The sequence below is a fragment of the Prenolepis imparis genome, unplaced genomic scaffold (assembly GCF_030444845.1).
Source record: "Prenolepis imparis isolate NDT839.2.m4 unplaced genomic scaffold, iyPreImpa1.0 SCAF_4, whole genome shotgun sequence".
Classification (NCBI taxonomy): Eukaryota; Metazoa; Arthropoda; class Insecta; order Hymenoptera; family Formicidae; genus Prenolepis; species Prenolepis imparis.
Window position 1 is genome coordinate 3,658,130 of NW_028141162.1, and position 25,511 is coordinate 3,683,640.

At 34.7% G+C, this 25,511-nt stretch overlaps 1 protein-coding gene across 8 annotated transcripts in view; it reads left to right on the plus strand.

Moving 5' to 3' along the window:
• The window catches only part of Wake (ankyrin repeat and fibronectin type III domain containing protein wide awake), a 76,982-nt gene extending 51,480 nt beyond the window's left edge, over nucleotides 1-25,502 (plus strand). For 3 of the 8 annotated variants that reach the window (XM_083035814.1, XM_083035813.1, XM_083035815.1), the window contains 10 exons: nucleotides 12,928-13,065; nucleotides 13,215-13,293; nucleotides 15,222-15,325; nucleotides 16,887-17,144; nucleotides 17,287-17,589; nucleotides 17,706-18,145; nucleotides 18,570-18,949; nucleotides 19,039-19,645; nucleotides 19,722-20,528; nucleotides 21,503-25,502. In XM_083035814.1, the coding sequence (XP_082891940.1) occupies nucleotides 12,928-13,065; nucleotides 13,215-13,293; nucleotides 15,222-15,325; nucleotides 16,887-17,144; nucleotides 17,287-17,589; nucleotides 17,706-18,145; nucleotides 18,570-18,949; nucleotides 19,039-19,645; nucleotides 19,722-20,528; nucleotides 21,503-21,838 (3,452 nt within the window). In that variant the 3' untranslated portion in view covers nucleotides 21,839-25,502. Of the gene's footprint in view, nucleotides 1-5,159; nucleotides 5,203-7,025; nucleotides 8,533-10,658; nucleotides 12,201-12,927; nucleotides 13,066-13,214; nucleotides 13,294-15,221; nucleotides 15,326-16,886; nucleotides 17,145-17,286; nucleotides 17,590-17,705; nucleotides 18,146-18,569; nucleotides 18,950-19,038; nucleotides 19,646-19,721; nucleotides 20,529-20,700; nucleotides 20,783-21,502 lie in introns of those variants that run through there. The other 5 variants (XR_014425128.1, XM_083035812.1, XM_083035810.1 and 2 more) reach the window with 5 other exon arrangements.
• Nucleotides 25,503-25,511: the final 9 nt, after the last annotated feature.

A 25,511-nucleotide genomic window follows, 5' to 3' on the forward strand; every position in this document is an offset into this window, starting at 1 on the left:
ACGCTCCATCAATTCTGCAAATCATCGCCAATGTAAATGCGGGAAATTGGTTCGGCCATTGCTTTAAACGGATTTCGCTGCAACGAACTAAACCAATTACTTTATCTTGCTCTACGGTTTATTACGCATCCAACGTTACACTATTGAAACTACATTTCTTTGCTGCTGAGAATTAGGAGAATTTATGCAGGAGAGTTGATTTACCCTTCAACAATCCGAATATTTCATCTCTATTCGGATTGTTGAAGGGTAAATCAACTCTCCTGCATAAATTCGCATCTCTTCGCTGCTTCTCCTTTTCTCATCGGACGCAAATATGTATGACTTTTTAATGCATCCGTGCACAGAACCCGTGCGCGTCCTTGCGCACTTCCAATTTCCTGACACTGCCATACATCTCAACGTCAGTTGGAAATGGATTCCGCGGAGAGTGCATCCGTTCTGCATCACCGTTCTGCGTATACTATATATTTACGTGGTATACCGCGACGTCATATTTTCCGTCTAATATTGTACGGATACGTGTATGTAACGCGTATACATAGTTACGTCTCATTACTGACAATGAGGCAGACAATACGTTCCACTCCGATCGATTATATGTGCATTGATGAGCGATTCCCGAGGCGTCATAGAAACGCAAACGTACGAGAAGTGTTCCCTTGGAATTCTAATGGCGTTTCTCTAAATCACAGATGTCTTATATTCGCGATAATAAAGTGTATTATAAATAAGTAAAAATAACGTAAATCCTGAAACTATAATTAAATTTAATTGATCCGATCAAATCATTATCTTGAAAAGCATTGTATTAAGTGTACAAAGATGCAAATTTATTCCGCAATGTAAGAAATATCAAATCGATATATAAATTTATTTTTTCAGCAAACGAATATCGTGCACATCGCGTGATAATCGATCGTATGCAGATGAATTGTATAATTATGTACAAAACATCCAAATGTGAAATATTTGCATGCATGTATTTACAATATGTATGAATTTAAGTAAAATGCAAATATGGATTTATTTAATAATAAGCATATTTATGTTAATAATAAGATTCTGTTTATTTTCAATATAAATATTTAATCTATTTTAGCAACACGTGTATCTTAGATATTTAAAAAAAAAATACATTGGAAACAATTTAAAAAATTGGTTTATATTAAGAGAGAGGGAGAGGGGGGGGGGGGCAGCTAACTTTAATATAATTTCAATGAAGTAGATGGATAAACAAGAGAGAATATAGATAAAGCTTCCACATTTTTTTCCCTCCCTTTTTTTCTTCAAGTGTGCAACTTTGACACTTTGGATAATTAACAAACAAGATCAGACTTAAAATATTTATCAACATTAAGCTTTTCTATATATATATGGCGAGAGAAAAAAAAAGAATTATTTATGAATTTTTAAAGCATCATTTTTTCCAAGAAAAAATGTCACATAAAAATAATGCTTTCAAGAGACATTTTGAAAAAATGGCCTTAAGTTTAATGTCCAAAATCTTTTCATACAAACTCAATTGGCGAAAATTTCGCGAGCGTACACGTGGACCAGGTAATAATCGTAAAACGGGACTGTAAGAGCGCATAAAATTAATTTGCGGACGTTGGTAATAGTGCACTCAGCTATGTCGTTACGTTTTACGAATCAATGAATTTTTCATTAATACGCCCTCGCCAGAAACAGAATTTTACGGATTTAATCCCAAATTTTATTCTTTATACGCGAAACGTTCTCAATGACAATAAAAATATGCGTAGGTGTTGAACTGAAATTAAACTACATTAACGTGCTTTATTCAATTAAAGTAGTATGAGAAGAATTTTCTCAATTCGTTAAATATATATTATCATATTTTTAGTCCCAATTTATTACTCCCTTTGTATTGTGTTATTATATAAAATAAATATTATTAAAATCACGATATCAGAATAATGTATGTATATTCTGTGAATGCATCTCCGTTTATCTAGCATTCTCATCACGAGAAATCAAATTCGGATGTATCGCGTAATTAAGTAGTAATATACTGTCCTAATTTCGAATTTATCGTAGTGCGTAATTGCTATTGATATTATTGATATCACTGTGCATACTCACGAACAGATAAACCGTGTAAACTTGTGATTAATCAACTTTATAAACCCTCGTATGTTAAACAATATTGTTTAGAATAAAAAATTTTTAATATTTTTATTACTTGATTTTTTAATAATATTTTGTTTCATCAATTTTCAGATACTCTGTATACATCTTTAAAGTAATTTATAACAATAAATAATGCAGAAAATTTGACTGTGCTACGTCATTGAAGATTTCAAATTTTTACGTAGTGATATTTCTGATAAAATTCGCAAATATTACTCTTTAAAATTAAAATAAAATAATTCAACACTCACCAATACGATGCGCAACGGCAGAGTCGTGCAACACAATCCATTGATCTGTAAAATATAAGTATATTCAATTAATATTTAATAATTATGTATATTCAAATTATAATAGCAATGTTCAAAATAATTAATGTTTAAAAAAAATTATTGCGCATATATATAATTAAATTTTTATTGATTCCTTTATATATGTAATAAAAGAGTAAGGTAATTTTCAAAAAATTGGATATCAATTTATAGAAAAAACATAATAAAAAAAATATAAGTTTATAATTCTTATATATTTAATCAAAGAATTATAAACTTTACATATGTAAATAATGTTTGAATATTTTATATATATATATATATATATATATATATATAGCTACATAAAAATATTTAATTTTATATAAATATCTAAGTATCTTAAATTAAGACTTGGAACATTTTATATATACATTATATTGCACTATAGTAATTTTAGAATCATAGAGTTATTATCGCAGAGATAAACGAGCAATTAATTTTATAAGTAATAAATTAACAAAATAATAATTGGCTCAATCTATATCACTCTATATCACTCCGTTGTTGTTTAATTATGCCTCCTTGAATCTTCTTCTCTTTTCATACTTGTCCTTTGCTCCTTTATTTGGCATTCGCGAAAATACGATTAATTATGATGGCACGTGTACAAATCACCAGAATGGCGCGACGTTTTATACAGCACTCTTGATTAATTGCACATAATATGCACTTTATTTTATATTGGGACAAAAAAATTACGGTTACGTGAAGTTATAATCCGCTCAGCACCGGAAAATCACAGAGCCAGATTTACGCTGTCTCTTGCTATAACTATATATATTTCAACGCACACATTTTATGGTAATTTTATCTCTGATTATGACAAGTGAATAAATGTATGTATAAGTTAAAATTAAAAATAGATATAAATAAAGATAGATTATGCAAAACGCAATATTTAAGAATGCATGCTACTTTTTGTTTATTTGCTCCCGCGATAGATTTCGATTGAATTAATCATGTCAGGTATGCGTTTAAAATCACGAACGCCGAATTTATGATATGTAATTAATGAATATTAAAGTAAAAAGTCAATAACGATTGTACGCATTAACAGTTAAATACAACAGTAATAAAGTTCAAATTCATCTGTTTTGTTCGCGGCATTTAATCAATGACTGAGAAATTCGACAATGATATCGGATATTCTATCTTGATATTGTGCGCAGCATATTTCGCGATGCTATGCGTATTAGTGGCCCGTTGATATATACACGATAATCGCGAACATTAATTGACCACGCGAATTGATAATCGTTAGTTGTAACAATCGTAATAGAGATCGTGCATTCGATTTCTCTTATAGTATCTGTTCTATTTCGAGAGATAATACGACACATGGAGAGAATGACAACAAGCACGCACGTAAACAATAAGGGGCTATACATCATAAGAATTCGGCCACTATTATTTTGAATAAATTCGCGCTCTGCGAGAAAAGGGGACGCTTTATGTGTTATGTTACCTCTCGAAATATAATAGGTACTAAAAGAGAAATCGATCTCTATTACGATTATTACAACTAATAATTATGCATTTTTGTGTAATTAATTATGTTTCGTAATTATTACACCTCAACTGCGGCCATTTATATTGTATGTAACATCGCATAGTATCGGAATCGAAAGTGTCATTTTCGAATTTTTCATTCATTAACAAAATAATCGCTGAATCAAATGGATTGATTCGAACATTATTGCGTTTAATTAATAATTACAAATCATTAATTTTGTATTTTTATATTTTATCGTCCATGTATTGTAAATTCGGCATTTGTACATCGGTGATCTATTAAAACGCCCATTTTATATATGTGATTTATTCCATCGAAACGACATATTTTTGGATATTGCGTTTTGGAAATTTATTTTCAATTGTAATTCGTATATTTCATTCATTTATTTTATAATTAGAGATAATAAAATTGCCATAAAATGTCATAAAATGGATATACTATTCGTTAGCAACACAGATAGCGTTGTACAAATTTGACTGCGCGATTTTCCAGAACAAAGCATAGATGTAACCGTTTTTCCTATTGTAATAAAATAAAGGGCACGATTTGTCGTGAATGATTAACATGAAAAATGTTAGGTAGAGTATCGCGTGATCGTTACGTTCTGGTGATTAGTATACATGCGCAATTATAATTAACCGTATTTTTGCAAGTGAGATTCGTGTGAGTGCCATAAAAAAGTAGCAAATGACAAACGAAGGGGACGAGATATCAGACGGAAGTGAAACAATTAAGCAATTTTGTTAATTTATTATTTATCATTTTAAAATGAAATCGTTTAGCGTCGAGGTAGAGTAGATTTATTTTACATTGTTTACGTTGTATATTGCATATGTATATAAAATATTCTTACTTTTTTTTAAATACTTAAAATATTTAATAAAATATTGTATATAAAATAATTTTATATAGATAAAAATGACAAAATATTTCAGCAAAAATGTTAAAAATTTAAAATTCTTTACATCAAGTACATAAAAATTATAAATTTCTATTCCTTTATCATGTTTTATATCAATTTCTTTTTAAATTATCTCATTTTTATATTATATATATATTTATTTAAAAAGACAAATATAAAAATTTAATTATATGCGCAATCATTTTTTTTTCTCTGAAACATTAATTATTTTGAACATTGCTTTATATAATTTGAACATATTTGTATTTTACAGATTAATATTGTGTTCTACAACTCTACTGTTGCACATCGTTTTGGTAAGTGTTGTATTATTTGACCTTTTTCTCAAGGTAAATGGATTTGAAATATTATAAATATCAATACATAAAGAGTACATAACGCAGCAATTAATATTTCTACATTATTTATTCTAATAAATAATTTGAAAGATATATACGGAGTATCTTATATTCGTGAGAAAAAATAGCAATAAATGTTCTCGAAAAATTAATTTGCATTAACATAATTTATTCTTCTCTATAAATATTTTTTGGAAGTAAGGGTGTAATAAGAGTATAATAATAATAAATCAGTAATCCCATCTCTAATATCAGTTGTCTGCTAATTGAAGCAATAAGTTTGGGATTAAAGAAACAAATTTGCAATAAATTTGTACTTAATCACGTCATAAATCTGATTTCTCCGTGATGCAGGGCCAGAGATTAAACGGTGAATGTATCTTCGGTCTAAATAGAATAAAAATGTTTCGTGTCTTACATCGTTACGACTCGTTTCGTGCGAACAAAACTCTGTGCATTGTTATCGCATACTCTCAGAGTGGAAATTAAATTCTCGCGGAATAATAGTTAAACTTCCTAAGAAAGTTTCACCCCGCGATTGCTAATAAACTTTTCGGCACTTTTCGTTTTTCCTTTTGTAACAATCTAATCTATTTATTCTAACAAAAGCATACAACAACAATACGCAAAGTTATAAAGTTATAAAAGCTTATTTTCAGGAAAGTAATATTATAAATATTTAAATATTCCCAGACAGCACCGTGTCCAAAATTAAAGCATAAAACATCTTAAAGATATCTTTAAGACATCTTTAAGAAGTCTTATGATATAATTCCAAAAGACATCTTAAAAATATCTTTAAGATGTCTTATGCGCCGATTTTGGACATGGCACTGTCTGAGTTAATATTAATTTTTATGTGTGCATTAAAAATGTTATTAAAATTTTTATTTACGCGTTAATGGATATAAATTTTAACGTTGTTAAAAAGTTTTCGTTTTTTGTTTTCAATTATTTTTATTACTTCAGAAAGTAGGTGGGTATTTCCGCAGATAAAAGCAGACTAACTATTCAAAGAAATGTTCGACACTTTCATAATCTGTGTTACGTTTCTTGAATAGATGTGTATTCAAGATTGAAATCTGTTCTGAAAAATCGGATTTCCGGTAGTACAAACACGTTATGTAATAAACGTTATGATATAATCTTTTACCAAAATGATCAAAATGATTTCTAACAAAGTGCTTTTTAATGTATTGTATTTATCGTTGTTGAAAGAACAGCACGTGCGGCACATCAGATATCGATATATGAAATTCAAATAATTAAGTCTGTTATCCATATATAATTAATAAATGCGATACGATTCGTTAAACGTAAAAAGAAAGAAAAAAAAAAGAAAAAATTATACAGAGAACGAAATTTAATAAGATCGCGGATATTTAATATATCATTTATGCGCAACCAAAAGATGATATATCTTTGAAATTATGTTGATAAATTTTTATCGTTAACTGTGAAATTTTTAAATTTTGTTGTGTTAAATTTTCTTCGACTTGAGATTAACATCGAGAAACTCTCAATTGATAGTTGATGTAGAATTTGGAGTATGCTAGATTTGCTGTAACAATCTCGAAATTTCCAGTGTTGAATAAATACTAATACGCGCCAAATAGCGTTAAATTATTCATCGATATCCGCGCACATGCAGGTAATTATAATTATAATTCGTCGATAATTACGCATCGAGTGTGTATCTCATTTGATATCAATAAAGATATGCAGAGTATTGCGAATCTTGATGTGGAATGTGTTTACAAGATTTGATTATTATTCGGATATAGGAATAAACATTACATATATTTTCAAATAAAAGGTTTCTTAGATGTGACCGCGTATCTAAAAAATATATACATATAAGTAAGATCAAAATAAATAAGTAGCGAAATGAGAGAATCGAACGAAGCAAAGTCCGGTGCGTATTAAACATAAATTCGTCGCTCTAATTAAGCGTTGACGTCAATCTGGGCAAACATTGAGGTAATGCTACGAATGAAATTAAAACCGAAGAGTTATCTCATGCAACTATGCTCGCATTGCCAAATTCCATGTTAGCCTCATATCTGCTCTATATAATGAATATGAAATACGTCTATTTTAATATTCTCCTATATATAATCGAATAAAATAGTTTGAGGAAAATTAAGCGAGAAGAAGAATTTGAAAATGATATACATATATACTCTAATTCTATATTCACTAATTCTACGATAAAAAACCTATTTAATTATACGTGATTATAAATTATATGAGCAACTCAAGATGGTCCGTACTCTTCCTTTCGGTGTGATAAGACGAATCATTTACTTCATCCTCGACAATAAAATCCATAGCATAGATTATCCGTCTGGCCTAATTGGAAAGGCAAAGACAAATTGGCTGGTGCAAGGCAGTCATCAATGCCAAAAGGCTTGGCAATCTCTCTATCTTTCTTTCTCTCTCCGGAGCTAAGCAACGTGGCGACCGGTTGATGGAGGGGACCAGACACGGGGGCAGCTGTTTGCTCACCATGGAACGGATCGGGGGGTCGCGCTGGTATGTGTACCCGTCAGTAATGCCACATCGGTGGCGCTCACAGCTCATGGGAGACTGACTGTTGGAGTGTTATTCAATTGCAATCGGATTTTCGCAAATTAAAATTGCATACAAAGTGAATGTGAGAAAGAAGAATCATCGCGCCGTGCGAGGATCCGTGAGGCAGTCGTCACGCTGAGAAAAATCCGCCTTTTCTCGATGCCTCATTTTCTCGGGCTGAATACTCCAGCAACGAACACGGCGTGTACAAGCAGCAACGGAAAAAAGTGCGCGCGCATATAAGCGACGCGTTTCGAAGCTGCCCATCCGTTGGTAAATCTCCAAAAATCGATCCCGACCCTGCGCACGAACGTTTCGTCACGTGTCGAACGTTTAACTCCGATTTGATAGTGTGTGTATATATAAAATTCAACAGCAATTCTCACTTGAATAGTGAAATAACGTTTCTTTTTTTCACGATAACAACAGGAAGAAATGCCGAGTATATCGTGATTAATAGCGAGAAATTTAAGAATTACCAAGTGGCAATAACAATAGAGAAACTTGAAGGAAAGCATCGGCCTTATCGTATTTTAGTTATGAATATTTATTCGACGATGTATCGCAATGATTGGATGAGGATCTCAAGGAATCTCATGGGACCAACGACGTCCAAGAAAAGGTTCTATCTTTGCGTTCAAGTGTGGAGATGTGATTCACAACGTCGTGCTTAGAAACGATCCAGCTGAATGGAATTTGCTCTGTGATAGCCAGGTAGTCAAATGCACAACAAGTTTCTTTTCTTCTCGAAAGGCATGACGAGAGGATCTTTCAATCTTGGTCGGCTTGCCATCGATGGTATTGGAATGGCGAACGGTGAACGGACGCTATATGTGTCCTTGCGAGGTTGGACGAGAGCATTGCATAATCATAAATCGTTTGTCGATACGTGTGTGCGCGATTTTCACAACGATTGTTGCTTAAAGCTTCACCCGAGATGGCAACGTGAATTAAAATACGTGCTCGACTTTTCTACGTGACGTTTATAGGGACTCTTTTTCGCATATAAAGAACTAGAAAAGTTGCTAGTGTATTATATATCTTTTTAAAGAATTTCTTTTCTATCACTTTTTCTGTGTAAGAAAAGTTCTTTTTGATCTTTATGGATTTAACTTGGATTCAACTTTATCAAATAAATAATGACAGTTGAAAAGTGAAAATTTAACTATCCAGAAATTGACAGCATATGCTTTCCAGAAAATATATCGCATTAAATAATGCGTGACTTTTCACTGTAAAGGAAGTAGACAGTCGTTTATCAGAACGGGGGCCGATAACGAGGACAAAGCTCTGAAGGAGTAAACAGCCGGCTGTGACGTAGGAAAATGCATTAGGAGTTGGTCACGAATCGTTGCATTTTTAGAGAGAACCCGGGATTGATGTCTTCAATGAAGAGATCAATTCATCGTGATAAAAATCGTTTATGCAAAAGTAGTGAAGCAGAAGACGGGTGAAATTCGTATAAAAAACAAGGAAGAAAAAATATATTGTCAGAATGATTAATGCGATGAAAGAGGAAATGTCCTCTTTCGCGTTACGGATATTCTTCCTTTCTTTTTAATCTTATCTTTTTATCTCTTTTTTTTTTTTCAAATCTCGTTCGATTCAAAATTCGGATTTATCTCGGATTTCGGAGATTAATTAACGGAGAGTCAAAAAACGCGTTCCCACATCGGATCGAAACTCTAACAATTCACTTAGTTCTGAACTATAATTACCCTATTATCATCCTGTCGACCGATCGAGTAATTGCCTTGTTAAGATCAAATGAGCTCCAATCTGTATTACAAGCCACCACTTTTACCCCTTCCTATCGGTTTCGAGCACGCTTGAATGTCCACGCTTTCGCGAGAAACAGGCTGGCACGGTATGAAAGAATATTTTAGCCAATCATTAATCTCGGAATAATGCGCTGATAAATTTTAAAAAACAAGCTAAGTTCGATGCAACGCAAAGTGCGCAAATGTTTTTCTGAAAATTTTGAGAAAGAGTGAATTATTTAAATTATTATATTCCGATTATGCTTTTCAATATAAAGATTCTTTATTCGAAGATCTCCGATAGGTATCGAGAGCATTTCTTTTTACGATACAAATATCGGTATTCCAAACACATCGATATTCCGTCTTCGTCAAACATAGTTACTCGAGATGCAAAAAATTGATGGAAACTCGCTTAACTTTTGATACGTGTCTGTTGTTTGAAAGAATCGCCCTAACTCGTGGTTGATGTTCGATGCTGATTAGGCAATGTACGAGCGATCTTGTCATTGATCTTGGAGTATATACTTTACTATCATCAAGATCTTAACGACTAACGGACGGCAGTAATAAATTTGATTGGCCTGGTAAATTGTCGGCCGCTCCGAGGAGGAAGAGACGATGTTCGGTCCACTTCTTCATAATGGCCAATTGTCGCGCGACGGAATCGTCCGAGTGAGTGCGTGTCCTAAGTAAACAATAAAATCCTTTCGAAGACGGCGATCGTGTCGTTGCATCTACGTGTCGTTGCATCGCAACGTTCGTGTTAATAATTTTTCATCGCTAGCCACTCTTTCGCTTTTCCAACATTTCACGTGTAAATATTTAATTGTTACGAAATATAAACAAGCCGATGAGATATTTTGCCAGCCAGAACAAAAAATCATCAATTATTTTATGATTAAGTTTATAAAGTAATCGTATTTAAAAAAAAAATCAGCATTTAACAAATTTATAAACTGCCTTTGAAGTATATAATTCTCGTCATGCCGTCCGAGAGAAAGAGAGAGAAAAATATGTGCCATTATATGTTAAGAATACCAGGAACGAGTTAAAAATGACTCTATTGATCTTTTCCAGCTTTACCCAACCAAAGAATTGCTTTAAGGATCTACGAAGAATCGAAACTTCAAAGCTTTACCAAAGAGGCGACACGACTTATCGTCGACAATAATAATACATTGCTACTATCATTAATAATTTATGAACAAGCAATATGCCAAAAGAGACCAATCTTGTCGCAACGAAAATACTCAAGAATATTAAAACACTCTAAAAAAAAATCTAATATTTCGAAAGGAGACACTGAGATATATCGAGAGAAATCATCACGACCGATCTTCCAAATGAAATTTCGCAAATCCTCCTTATCCAGCCCGAAGATGGAATTACTCTCGAGACGTTCCTCGAGTGATAGGATGTCGACCTTGAAGAGGTCGAGATCCTTTCGGGCATCCGTAAAACTTATGTCGAAGATACGCAATCACGCCAACTTGCGATTGACCGCCGCCTTCGACCTGTCGTCCATCTCGAAAGATCTCAAGGAACGCAACCTCTCTGTCATCGAAGAATCTCGGAATTCTGAAAAGTCCTCGAACCTACGGAAAGAAGACACGAGTTCCCATATCAAGGCTAATAAAACCTACGAGACATTTTCGAATCCTCGAAAAATTTCGATGTCGGAAAACGACACCGGTTCGCAGGAGATTGCCAAGGATCTGAAGAACAAACTGTCTTTGACCGACAAGATAATGGGTAAGGGTCGCAAGGACACGGAAAGACCCTCGACAAAAGACGAGAACGTGAAATCACCGAAGGTTATTCGCATTTTTCGCAGGAAACGCAGCGTGGAAAGCTCTCAGGAAGGTACTCGAGGGAAAAATTGTAACGACAAACACGTGTCTGGCGAGACGGATGTATGTCAGCCGAGTAAAAATGCGTTCTACGAGAATCCTACGTTCGTATTGGACAATTCCTTGGATTCCTCCGTATCGAGCTTTCTCTACGAGGAGGAAGAAAAGGAGGAAGAAAAAGAGGAAGAAAAAGAGGAAGAGCAACGACAGGACTGGGAAAATAAACGAGCTGTGTCCTGCGAACGTGACGTTTTGACCGTCGTCGTGGATTCCCACAAAGCCGCGATTAACCGGCCGTTCTATCAGAAAATTAATTACAGCGAGCGAGACAGATACGGCGATGAAAAGTGTCTTGACGAGTTACAGAACGCATTTCGTTCCAAGCCGTGCGAGATCGATCCCTCGAGATGTTTTTGCGAAGGGAGAAGCGAAGAAGCGAACGCGATAAACGGCAACCGAAGAACTGCTGAATCCTTCGGCGGATTTGATCGATCGAGGATTACATTTTATTGTAAAGTACACGAAACGGCAAGAAAAAACACGTCAAACTGCTTACAGGATCAGAAATTTCTTGACAACGTCAAGGCCTGTCCCTCGAAATCTTGTAGGATCAGGACGGTCGATAACTTTACTAACTTTTGGACGAGCAAACGTGGTAATAGTTTTCGAAGTAAAACGGCAGCTGATAGGAAAAGGGATGCGAAAGAAGCGAAGGATTACGAACGGCTCGGTAGGCAGCGAGGTCTCGTGTCGACATCATCGGGATCAAGTACGCTGGATCATTAAGTTTTCTAATTAATCAATGGTGCGCCAGACGCAATTAAGCAGTTCGTAGGAAGTTGTTGGCTCGAGTTGTTTCCGCGACGAATTATCGATTTAACTCTATCCTTTCATGGAATCAACATGACGAAAAAAAAAGAATCTAGATTGATAAAACAGCGCTTTTACCGATGTATTTTCACATTAAATAAATTAATAACTGGAAAGTTGTAAAAAGAAAGTATGTTTATCGTGAAATCAGACGATAAACAAGCATTAAGAACATCGCTGACATGTGGGAAAATTTCTAGTTGTGAAAGTAGCTCGAATAAAACGTACAAACCAATCGCAATAATATTTTGCGCATGATATTTCAAGAAAGAAATAACGCGCAATCACTCATTTTTCAAATTGCCTTTTTTTTTTTTTTTTTTTTACAAACCATCTATTTAATACAAGTTTATCTCTTTAAAGAACCGTACCACATAAAACATAAATAACCATAGTTAACCAATTAGCGCTATAAAATATACTTTTCTCTAACAAAGTCATCATGAAAGACAGAATAAATCTGACAAATGAATATTTCTCGCGATTCTTTATATTCTCTCTCAATTGTCTCAAATTTTATTCATCTTATATTTTTATACTCTTTCATTTATCTACATTCGCAATATTATTTTTGATTTAATTAATTTATCGTTCATTTAATTCACATTATTTTTGCATTCGCACAGAGTTACACTCGTTGCAAGGGATGGAGTTCCTGGAGGGTTTCGGCAAGAAGAAACAACAGCCCCATCAACAATTGAATAACCTGTCGTCGATACATATCAATCCTCTCTCGGCCCAATCCCTCAACATACACTTGCATGGTATTTTGTGTTTTCTCTTTTGTCAATTGTTTTACTTTTAATTTTTCATTTCTCAAATGCCTCTTCATTCACGCCAAAAAAACTTGTTTCGTCACGTCAAATTTACGCGCAACGAAGAATTAAAATCGTTATCGCTTTTTTATTTTTAGCTCTATTTGCGGCTGTGGAACATGGCCACCTGGATAAGGCGAGAAGTATTTTGGAATCTACCGATGTAGATGTAAATAGGTAAGTGTTACTTATGGGTAGTCATGCAGATTAGTAATTTTTATTCAAAATGATAAATTTATCTTTAAAAAATGAAAGAAAGAAAAACTGATCATTATTGGCGCGAGCGACACGATTTTATCTGACATTTATAAAAATACATATTTAGTTGTACATTATTGAATAATCCAGATATATAAATTAAAGTCGCGTGAAAATAATTGAAAATATTTCTTTATTTTCAATAGTTAAATATTTGTTTTTTATACTAGTACGAAAGTGTAAGACCCGTAAGGTATCTCGCGGCAGTCGAAAAGGATTCAACCGATCTTGTTTGTTCTCGAAAAAGCACACGCGCGACCTAGAAGCCATTCACTTTGAGCGCACGTTTCTTCGAGGAGTTTTAATCGAATATACAGGCTGAAAGTTTCAAAGCCCCCGAAACGGTCAATCGCGCCATTAGAAATTGTTCAACTAGGACAGAACTAACATTTTGATTCGATTCGACGTGAATCTTAGTTGATTCCGAAAGATCTAGGTCACCTTCTGAATTGTAGACGACGATATAAAAAAATATAATTATCGCGTTTATGTTCTTTCTTCGCGCATATTTAGTAATCCATGTAGTTCAAAGGGAATTCAAAGAGAAAGGGAAAATCATTATGGGATCTTATGATGAATAAAACAAAAATTTCTTTTTGCTTTTTAATTATTTTTCACAACGCGCATAATTATTTTTCTGCCGTATCTGAAAGCCGCGAGATACCGGCAGCTTTTATATTAAGCTAATTCGGTTTTCAATCTAAAGCACGTTAATTACATTGCGCTATTCTTCGTGAATGAAAATGTGACGTAAATTAGCAGGAATCTCTTTAGACTGAACGCGCGACACGTGCTTCCCGTTGCGCTTTAATACTTCTAAAAGTTTTTCATAACTGCGCGTAATAATGCGGAAAATTGTCGTTTAGTTCCATTTCCGGCGAATCGTCGGCAATTTGTCGTCTGAAATATATAATATATTTTATATATATACACACACACACACAGCGTAGCTTTTGATGCCTTTTCACATTAACGATGAATGACTTATTAAAGCACTGACTAATGTTCCGCTGCCAACTCTAGTGACTGTTTTTAACACATAGAATTCCTATAAAATTAAAATAATCAATGGGTAGAAAAAAAGTTATACAAGTTGCGCAATACGCGTGGTAACTATACAACTACACACTGTAAATTCTCGTTAAAAACATGATAAATAATTTATTACTGGAAACTCATTTTATTATTCTATTTTATATCGCTAACACATTTATTTGATGTTCTTCTTTACGCATCCAAGTAATTCGAAGTAAAGTAGACGAGAGTAATTAAATGTTTTAGAGTGAATATCATTAATCCTACGATTTTCCTCTTGGCCAAAGCGAATATTTTCTGTTCGGATGGAGGAAACGAAATAGCGAGGCGAATCGCTAAATGGAATATACAGGTTGAAAAGGCCGGGATGCCATGACATCGATTTATAATTCAGGAAGAGAGGAAGCTTGCGCTCTCACGTGTGTTTTATTCTTTATCGACCTCTCTTCACGCCTCATAAGCGTTGCCAAAAGTTTCATGAAGCTTTTATTCTACGGAAATCTCGCCTTAACGTGATATAAAGTAAAAATCACACAACACTACTTTTCAATTTTATTTTTGATATCAAATTTTCCGGAAATAGAGCGTGAAGCAAAGTTGAAATAGAGTTACACGTTTAATATTATATATACAATACAATAGAGTTTACGCGCTTTATGCTTAAGATAAAATATTTAAAAAATCTATATATAAACTCTAAATTATCTCGAGCGTCATAAATCTTTTAATTCAGTTTGTTCTTAGTAGAGATCTTGACAATAACACAAGTCTTACTATTATTAGCATCTTATTTACAATTTCATCATTTGCAGCGTTAATAGCGACGGCTTGTCACCACTGGATGTTGCTGTACTTAGCAACAACAGGCCGCTGGCAAAAATGCTGGTTGCATTCGGCGCGCAGGAGGGAAATCAATGTAAGTCCAATCGAATGCAATTACAAATTTCACGCCGCGTAGCGCGAACTTCGTCACGAACGACGCTCGTGACGAATCCCGTTGATCCGGAGCTTCGCGAAAAATCGCTTTTCCGCTTTCCCGCGAAATGCTTTGCCTTTACCACGCGGGGAAAAAAAAAGACCCAAGAAAATCATCGGGCCGCGGGAGAGATTCCAATTACGATTCCGTAGTCTCTAATAAAAATACCGCCGAGCTTTATTGCGTTGCGATGAATAAAAATAAAGAACAAGATGTGTAAAAAAAAGAAAAAAAAGAGAAACTGAATGCGGCACTTTTTCCGTTACGTTTTTAATAACGTTCCTCTTTGTCCGATATATATCGAAGCCCAGCGTAATTACGATAAAATGTCGACGTTTTGAAATTATAAAATCTGTATCATCTAAACATCTTTCGACGCTCTTCATTGAATCGGATGTACGAACCGTAAATGCGAAGATTATACACAGTTTATAAGTACTAAAAAAAAAAAAAAAAAATACGCTTTTATCGGACATTCCGCGCATTTTAAAAAAGCCGCGCACAGGAAAACCACATGCGATAAATCCCAAAGCTTTTTCATTAGTTTCCATATTAATTGCTACAATGAAACTCTTGTGATGTATTCGAAAAATCAACAAATCCGCAGACCTCGTTAGAATTCGAGAATGTATCATAGATAATCGCGTAGCACACAAACATTATTCAGTTTTCGTCTTTTTGGAAGAAAGAGATGAAAGTTGAAAAAAATAAATCTTTTAACACTATCTCAAGTGAAACAGGAAATTTCACGTTATTAAATCAGCAACTTGATCTTGATTATTCGTCTTTGCGAAAGTTCCGTGCGTCTTAATTTGTCCCGTTACACTCGTTAGCGTTTCAGCGCGATGACGCATCATTAGCAAACCAAGTCCTCTCTTCGGAAATGAAATATGAAGTGGAAAGAAGGACACTTCTTCCAAACTAATTTCAAAGATAATTTCTGCGATGAATTCTTGCAAATCGGGAGAAGATAAGATATTCAACTCGGTCAACGCTTAATGCGCGCGAATATACAAGAACTTATAAATGTATTACTCTTAGTAAGTAATGCAATTTCTGATGTGCGTCTCCTTTTCAGTAATTTTTGCACTATCTGCTTTATGCCAAAAAGTAATTGCAGTTGTAACTAGACTCCCAATTAATCGTGACAAAATCGTACAATCGTGCAAAGAGATCGCGCACAAGATGCAGCGATCGATTGCATGTGACGGCAAATATTTTAATTAGCGTAATAATTGCGCGCGCATATATACGCCAGCGATAATAAACTTGACAACTTTAACAACTTTAACTAGCGATAATATCGTTCACGCGGAAATGTGACAAACTCGATTCAGATATCTCTATGTAATCAGGATCCGTAGAGTTGAGATTCTTGCTTTCAAAAACACTGATAATTCATTGATTTTAAAAACGTACGTAAATTTGATCGACCAACTATTTATTACTACAAATGCGTAATACTTTTTATATATTATATTCGATATTTTTATTGACGCAGTCAAGTCTCCGGAATCTCTGGGAAATCACTTGGAATCATTGCTCTCGGAAGCGGAACACAGAGTTCAAGAACTCGGTGGCAGTACTTCCGGCAGCAGTACGGCCACTCTCCTGGAACCACCTATCCATAGGGCCAGCTTTTCCACGCAACATAACAATCTCACGGGATGCAGCGGTAGCACGGAAGATAAGCAACTCGCCTTATGGGAAAGAAGAGCCAGAGCCCTCAGAAAAATGTTATTTGGTTTCGATCAAGCGCGTGAGTTTAATACATTTAATTTAAATCCGGCGCGAAAAAAAGTATTGCCGAATATTGCGCTCTGCAAATGACAAATTTGTAAGAAATATTTTTACTCCAGCTATATATCCAATGCGAATGTTGTGTGATTTTGGTATTTTAGGACCACCTGACATGCCATTCCTGGTCGCGATCGATGTTACCGGAACGACGTCGGTAACAATCAGATTTCAAGAACCCGACTCGCACGATTCTCCGATCTGTACCAAGTTTAAGGTTCAATGGAGTTTGCACGATGACTTTTCCGTTATTTGTGGCAACAGAGAAGTTTTGGACATGAAGCAAAGAGAATGTCGTATCGAGGATCTAACTCAAGGTCAAAGATATTATTTTCGCGCTGCCGCTGGAAATTTAAAGGGCTACAGCAGATTTAGGAATTCGACGCCTGCGCATGTTACACCTAGCAGTAAGTATTATTGCAGACGTCGTATACATATACATACAAATATAATAAATCATCATCCCAGAAAACGCATAAATTTAAACACTTAATTTTACAAATAAATTCGATGACTCTTAAAGGTTGGAGAGATATAGATGGCAGAGTACCGAGGTTCGCGGGACGATTAGAGCAATTAAATACATTGTTCACCGATATAAGACGACCAGAGTATACGCAAGAGACGCCGGCGGTACAGAGGCGAAATCACAAAAAGAAAACGGCGATAAAACAACTCTTCACAGCGACGAGTAAATTTCAGAAAAATCTCAGGCGAGGAGTATTTCTCGCGTGTCTACTCTATCACGAAGACAAAGTCCTTGTTACAAACGAGGATTTCCTACCCGTAATCGAGATCGACGAGACGTATCCTAGTTGTATCTACAATGATTTTCACTGGCTCATGAAAGTCGCCTGTACCTGGGACGACGTTAAATCCCTCCGACAAGATATGGAAAAAAGTCACTGTAGTTCGACGAACCATTTTAGGATAAAGTTACTTCAAGCTGCTGCTCAGATGCAGGTACATTATTAATATTATTGAAATTCATTATATAGTTATTTGATCATAAAATATAGAAAATATAGTTTTTTATAATAAATATTGAAATAGAATATTAAATATCACAAGTGGTAGCGGGCTAATTAAGATCCTAGCGCGATAAGCAGTGCACAAATTATTATTTTTGTTAAAATATTGTTTATTTCAACCCTAATTTCAAACTAGCTTTAGAAAATAATAATTGAATTAATCGTCTAATTAATTGAATTATTATTTGTTGAAGATGGTTTAAAATTAGGATCAAATTGAAACAAACAATATTTTAACAAGAAAAAAATAATTTGCGTACTTAACGTGCTAGACTCTTAATTAGCTCATTTACTTATGACTCATTTACTTAATTAGCTCATTTACTACATTTTATAATATGCGATATATGTTGTAGGCTGCATTATGCATACAAGACCTCGGGCAATTATATCACAAACCTATTAGAGATATTCAAGGCACTTTGGTATTTTCGACGGTGAATTATATAAAATCACCAAAATTGGTCTCCGTGCTAAATAGCAGATGGTTGCCGCTCAGTAAAGTCATAAAGAAAGTCATAACGCATGAAGATAGTAATGTCGCCGATATCTTGATGGCCAATATACAAGAGCAAATGACGTATCATCAAGTCAGCAGTATAAAATTATCCAAAGGTTTATATCTCGGTTATCTAAAAATGCAGAGCAGCGTGGATCTCATACAAGTCGTTGTCCCGACGAAATCTCCAAATGTATTGCCGCACTGCAAGATTCGCGATAATCCACACGTATCCGCGTAAGTATACTATACTTTCGTATAAAAAAGTATTACGATCCCGTAAATCCCTCGCAATTATCTATTGTATTTTCCTGTTTTCTGTTAAGGGAGGAGTGGGACTATCTCAAGCGAGTAACGCGCATCTGCATGTCCGAGTCTTCCGTCAAGGAATCCGAAGAGAAGGAGAACGTGACAAACGAGGCTCAGGGCACGGAACAGCAGAAGTTGTTCGTCGATCTGGTCGCCGCGACGGCACGACGACTGTTCAATTACATGGAGATCAGTCCAGAGGATTCACTAGTACATCGACTCTATGATGCCGAAGTGATCGATCTGACACATGACGTATCGTTTCTCATCACGGTTCCGCCCGCCGAAACCGCTTGCTGCGTGCCTGGCACGCGAGAGATCCTCCTACAACGCGGTGATCTCCTGTCGTTGCCTATTCAGGTTTTCGAGATGGTGCACCTTAACACGTATCAAAAAGACGTGATCAACCGCTATTCGAGGCTCAGCTGCATCTTGGAACTCGACACGGCACAGGCCCAGCATAATCACAGAGAGGCCTTCAGCTCGTTAGAATTAAGCGTCGCGAAGGACAAACTGGCGAGACTACAAGATCTCCAGTCGCAAATGAATACAGTATGGAAAGGTGCCAGGTGGCTGATTGACGTTATAACTTTCGCGAGAGATCGCGGCTCTTCTCAACAAAACGTAATTATTAATATTTTTCATAACGTATCTCATAAATATCTTCAATCCATCTTTATCGTTATTGATTTGTTCACAGGTCTCATCGAACACCATTGGTATATCTATGAAGCATCTGCTTAGCTTAGACAGAAACAAGAACAACACCAGCAACAGTAACAGTCTAAAACGGAGCCTACTGCAATTACCGCCTAGAGACCCTAAGCTCGTTAAATCGAGTCCCGGCCGAGGTAGCTGGCCAGGACCGAATCTCTCCAATTCGTCTTCGAATCTTCTCACAACGGAATTCAGCAAGAGCGAGCAACAGCTGCCTAGCGGACAATACGTACGTAAGGGTAGCAACACCTCGAATGTATCGACAACATCGGAACCACAGAAATCGTTGTGTGCGCCGATGAGCAGCAACAGTAATCTGAGTAATCTGACCGCGAGCAGCGCCAATCATCTGATGCCGCTGCCAAATACGCGGCTACCGCCCTCCAAATCCGAGGACACCCTAATTCTGACTCAGTACAAACACAGTCCGCGAAATCGCTCCGCCACGATAACTTCGGCGTCGGCCAGCACTAGTCCGCTAATGAGCATTAAGCCCATCATTTACGGCGGCTCGATGTTGAGCGTTTCTAATACGGCGATGACGAACACCACGAGTCTGCTCAGCGTGTCTGTGAGCAATACTAATTCCGACAGTCTACATTCGTTGAGCAGCGAGGAAAACTCTGCGACGAATTCGAGCGTATGCTTGAAACCCAGTCTACCGGTTAAAGTTAAAGCGTCCAAACCGACTGCGAGCGTCGCGGCGATGGCCACCGTTCCGCAGGATAATCTAGACGAAGAGAAGGAAGAGGCGACGATGATGCCGGCACCTCTGCCAGGCATTCTTCAAGTAAGTTTTTTGGTTCAATTCTCCGATATATCTTATGCTGCAGATAAAAGATTCCACGTATGAATGTATTTTGCATACAGTAGATGCGACATTTAATTTTCAGCAACATTGTATATTTCTCTGCAGATTCGTGCGATATGCAATTTATAAATGATATTTCTCCTTCCTCTAGGGAACACAAGTCTAACCCGATTATAATTAAAAACAGCTCACTGTTGGTCCTCTAGTGCAAACCGATGTAGCGGACATATTGAGTAAGGCGCCAAATTTCAACGCTTGCTCTGTTTGGTTATGCTTAAATATTATGCTTAGTGTGCCAAAATCAGAGCGGCATGAAGGATTCATTATGATTGTTTTTGTATTTTTTAATAGCTACTTTAAAGATAAATTATGTCTGTATGTAGTGTGTTGTAACGGCATAATGTATATATATCGCGTAAAAGAATATTGCGTATAAATATCACTTGTATATTAGGAATATACATAATTTAATTTTCTATGTCATATCGTGTTGTATATAATTATTGTTACGGCTTGAATATATATACAGCATTTTCTTAATGTGCATCTAAACACAAGGTGTGTCCAAGATTAAAAAACTGAATGAGTTATGAAAAAATACCAACTTTATGAAAAAGATATTTAATAAATTTTAAATATTTATTAAAGTTTGAATATTTTTTCATAGCGTTTGTATATTTTTTCACTCACTTAGTATGGAAATCTTTCAGACACACCATGTATCATATATTATACATAGCATATATGTATATTGATACAATATTTATGAGATTTTAGTCGAATAGTGTTTTACTGTTTACATGATCTAAATTACGAATACATTTACAGATATCTACCTACTCTTTATTCGGGATTGTTGCATCTGTCAATTAATTCTTTTTCTCTATTATGTCAACTTAGATATCATTAAAAAAGATACAAAAAAAATTGCATCTTGTATTATTATATTACAGGTTTACGCGGCCTACGAGACTGGTTTAGCAGCTGGTACCAGTTTAAAACTACACGTAACACCAAGGACCACGGCACGAGAAGTTGTGGAACTTGTTGTTAAACAATTAAACATGGCAGTGGTTCTAAAAGGTCAAAATGGACCTACTTATACGATTGACGAGCTACCAAATTTCTGCTTAGTTGCCGTAATCGGTGCACGGGAGCGATGCTTACGGGACGATTTTAAGCCACTTCAATTGCAAAATCCATGGAAGAAAGGACGACTATACGTTAGACAAAAACAGGACGTTCTCGCTGCCCTTGAGCACAGTAGTAAGCATACCGCGTACTTATAGCACAAATAACGCTATCTATAAGGGAGAGAGAGAGAGAGAAAAGGGTAATGATCTATTATATCTATAATTGTAAATTAAATTTCGATACATTCAACACGCGTGCATAAACTCGTGTATAACGTTCCTCGATAATGATTATAAATATTAAAATATTTCACATAAAGAGCGACTTATATGTCGTACTTCAACGGCACTACTGATAAAAAAAATATTTCAGTGAATAAGGCTATTAAAAAAAAAGTATTTAATCACATAACGTTCCATGAGCCGAGAGATATTTTCTTTGAATTTTTCTTCCAATTTATAAATTATTTATTTACACTCTAATACATGTAACTGAATTATTTTATGTGAAAAAAATCGTAATAAAAAATATATTAACAAAATTATTTTATTCACGCAATAAAAAATGCTTGGCTTCTTAAAAAAGTGATAGATTATAGTAATTACCAGCGATAGATCTAACAACCTTTCTAAAGATTGCTTTTTAAAATATATCTCGATTTTTTCTTTATTATTTTTAAGCGAAATAATACTCTTTTCAAGAAAATATTCTGATTTCTTTTGTCACACGATTATTTTCTGATATACTTTTGCTGTTGAAAATAGATTTATTAAATAATTATTGGAACGTTAAAGACAGAAAAATATAAATAATTGAATAGATAACGAGATATATAATGAGATGTAGCAACATAGAAACAATTTGAAGGGATCGTCACGAGTGTGATAAACATTTCTCTGATCGATAAAATAGGAGTCTATCTCCTATTTTAGGCGACGTGTATACATTCCGATTTTGGAATTCGTAAACGTTTAAACACGATCTGTAATATTCTTCGAATGTTAGCTAGTTTGTAAAGGAATGAATAATACTCGAGACATACTGTTATATTTTCTGTACCGATCTCAATGTTTTATTCGATATATATGGATATTGTCAAGGGTATACGCAAGAGTATAAGCTGGTTGAGAGATCTCATTGTTCCTTATATCGTAGTTCGTTGTATCCAAGTACGATTTGTCGTTATGTCGAAACGTAAAAGGGCCTTTTGGCGCAAAGAAAATGCAATAGAGAAGTACTTGGATACTTTGAATTAATAAGGATGACTAACTTTTTAAAGTCAGTGAAAGTTTTATATTTATACTATATTAAAGTTATATATGAAATATGCCTCTAAAAGAATATATTTTAGGTTCTAATATATGACAAAGTGTTATTATGATATTATACTATGATACTTTTTGCTTACGATTAGATCCAGTGTGTTACCAGGCTCTAACAAAAGAAATAAAATTATTTTGAGTGCGTTTTCGATGCATGGCACACAATCTGGCGCAGTATTTTTTTTTTTTTTTTGCAATATTCCAGATAGAATAATATGAAAGTTCCTAAAGTCTGGTAACATCGTCTTAAGATGATGACTCTTAGAAGGAAACATATATATTTTAGAAAAATCTGAGATCAATTTTTCGAAAGAGAACGCCGACAAATTATGTTGACAAAAACAATTGTAAAAGAAATATTATATATAAAACAGAGGAAAAAAAAGATAAAAAATTAGTATAAGATTTTAGTTGAAAAATATATCGAGAATCTAAAAAGCTCCAAGTAAAATATCAGAACCAGTTTTATAGTTAGTTATTAGTATAGTTAAGATGAAGAGGCTTATAGACTGTTGTATATAATAGAACAAAAAGTATTATTATTAAATACTGCTATTATTTTAGAGATAAAACAATTTTTTATATTTTTTCGTTTCAACTTACAACTTTTGTTTTACTAAACACTATAGCGCATATATGTTTTTCGTTTCGTTACAATCACATTCTGCATCTAAATGTACATCTGTTTTATTTTAGCATAACAAAATCATATAAAGAAAATTCCAACAGACCTGGACAGATCTATCAGATTTATCTTGAAGGAGTCATAAGAAGAGAAATATTTAATCAAAAGAAGAAATTAGACTTCTCGTTATTATATAAAAGATAAAATTTAGTAAAATTTTCAAAAATTATAACAGACACGTCGCCTGACATGTGTATACGTAAAAGAAATAAATATCCAATTGAGAGAAACGGCAGAGTACGATAGTCCGACGTGAATATTAACTAATCGAATAATAACTACCATAGTGTAGAGTGGTTTGCGCTAAATATACATATACCCCTCCTTCCCCAAAAAATCGCACAATATTACTGCACAATATTATACGCGACAAACTTCTTCAATGTCTCGTGATCGCGTTACACATTTCGTATTAAAAACGAATACAAGATTAATTAGTGTAGCATATATATTCATATAAAGTTATTCGTATAGATTCTCTTTCTCTCTTTCTCTCTCTTTCTTAGAGAGAGAGAGACAAAGTAAATATATTTAAAAACAATTAACTATTTGGATAGAGTGACAAATTATCATAATTTGGAGATGCACAGCAGCGTGTCAAATGTAAATTCATATCTCTTATTTCGCTTGCGCCTGCATAATATCGATCTGTCAAGCGAAGAACTTTATTCCATGTCTGTACAGATGTCTATCGTGAAATCCGTCCTTCACGTCGCAGATTCGATATATATATATATATATATATATATATATATATATTATATATATATTTGGCTATATATTCGAAAATTTTCTCGAATTAGCATGCTTATTGAGCAGTAGTATCGTGCACCAAGGGGCCACTTGCATTTAATGAAGATGCATGGTGCACAATATTTTTTTATCGACAAAGTGACAAAGAATCGACAAACATTGTTAGGGGCAGAGCGTGTCAGAGCTGTTTACATAGGTAAATCTGTGCACCGCTGAATTCGTTAAAAGCTAATGTTATAAGCTGAGAAAAAAGAAAGAGATATTTCTTTCTCTGATGCTATGGCAAATATAATGATGGAATTGAATGAACTTTGTACTCTAATCTATATTAAGCCGATTGATCTCTAAAGAAGCCAGAACGTAATTCGAGCGGTACATCGATTTAACCATGTAACCAACTGTTTATTTTCCCCTATTAGTATGTATTTTTGTCTAGAAACACGCTCGTTTTTGTCCGGTCAAGAAAATCATAGAAATTTTATTAGCACTATGTGAGTGTCTATCGATGTTGAATGTAAAATAACCGTTAGCATATAAGTATTACGATGTACGAGATGAAAGAGTAAGAGATGCGCCGAGCAAATAAAGAAGCGAAGATGAATGAAATATTTGTAAATATTCCGAGAAAAAGAGAGTGATTGCACACAGGAAAAAATAATAGAGAGCGATTATTTTACGAGGGAGAATACGAGAGAGAATACGAAAAGTCTCTCATTTCCACTCATCGCGATGTATGATAGTTGTGCCTATACGACGGCGATATGAATCAATTAGTTGAAATTCGAACGAAGACATTTCCCCCCTGTCCTATTTGCTTCCCCCCCTCTTCATCCCGTCCACTTCCCTCTCGTATTCAGAAATACAATTTTTGTACGCGATGTCACCTCAATGTGCGATTTGTGATGTACGCGTACGCGAGTAATTATGTACAGTAGCGAATTGATGTTTGTATAGAAAAAAATGGCTTCGTTTCTGTTGCGACTGGATTTTTCCCCCTTTTTTTTTTGTAGGGGACAATGTACCACGACGGAAGCGCCCGAAATAAAGTATAACATTGTATTTGTCTTG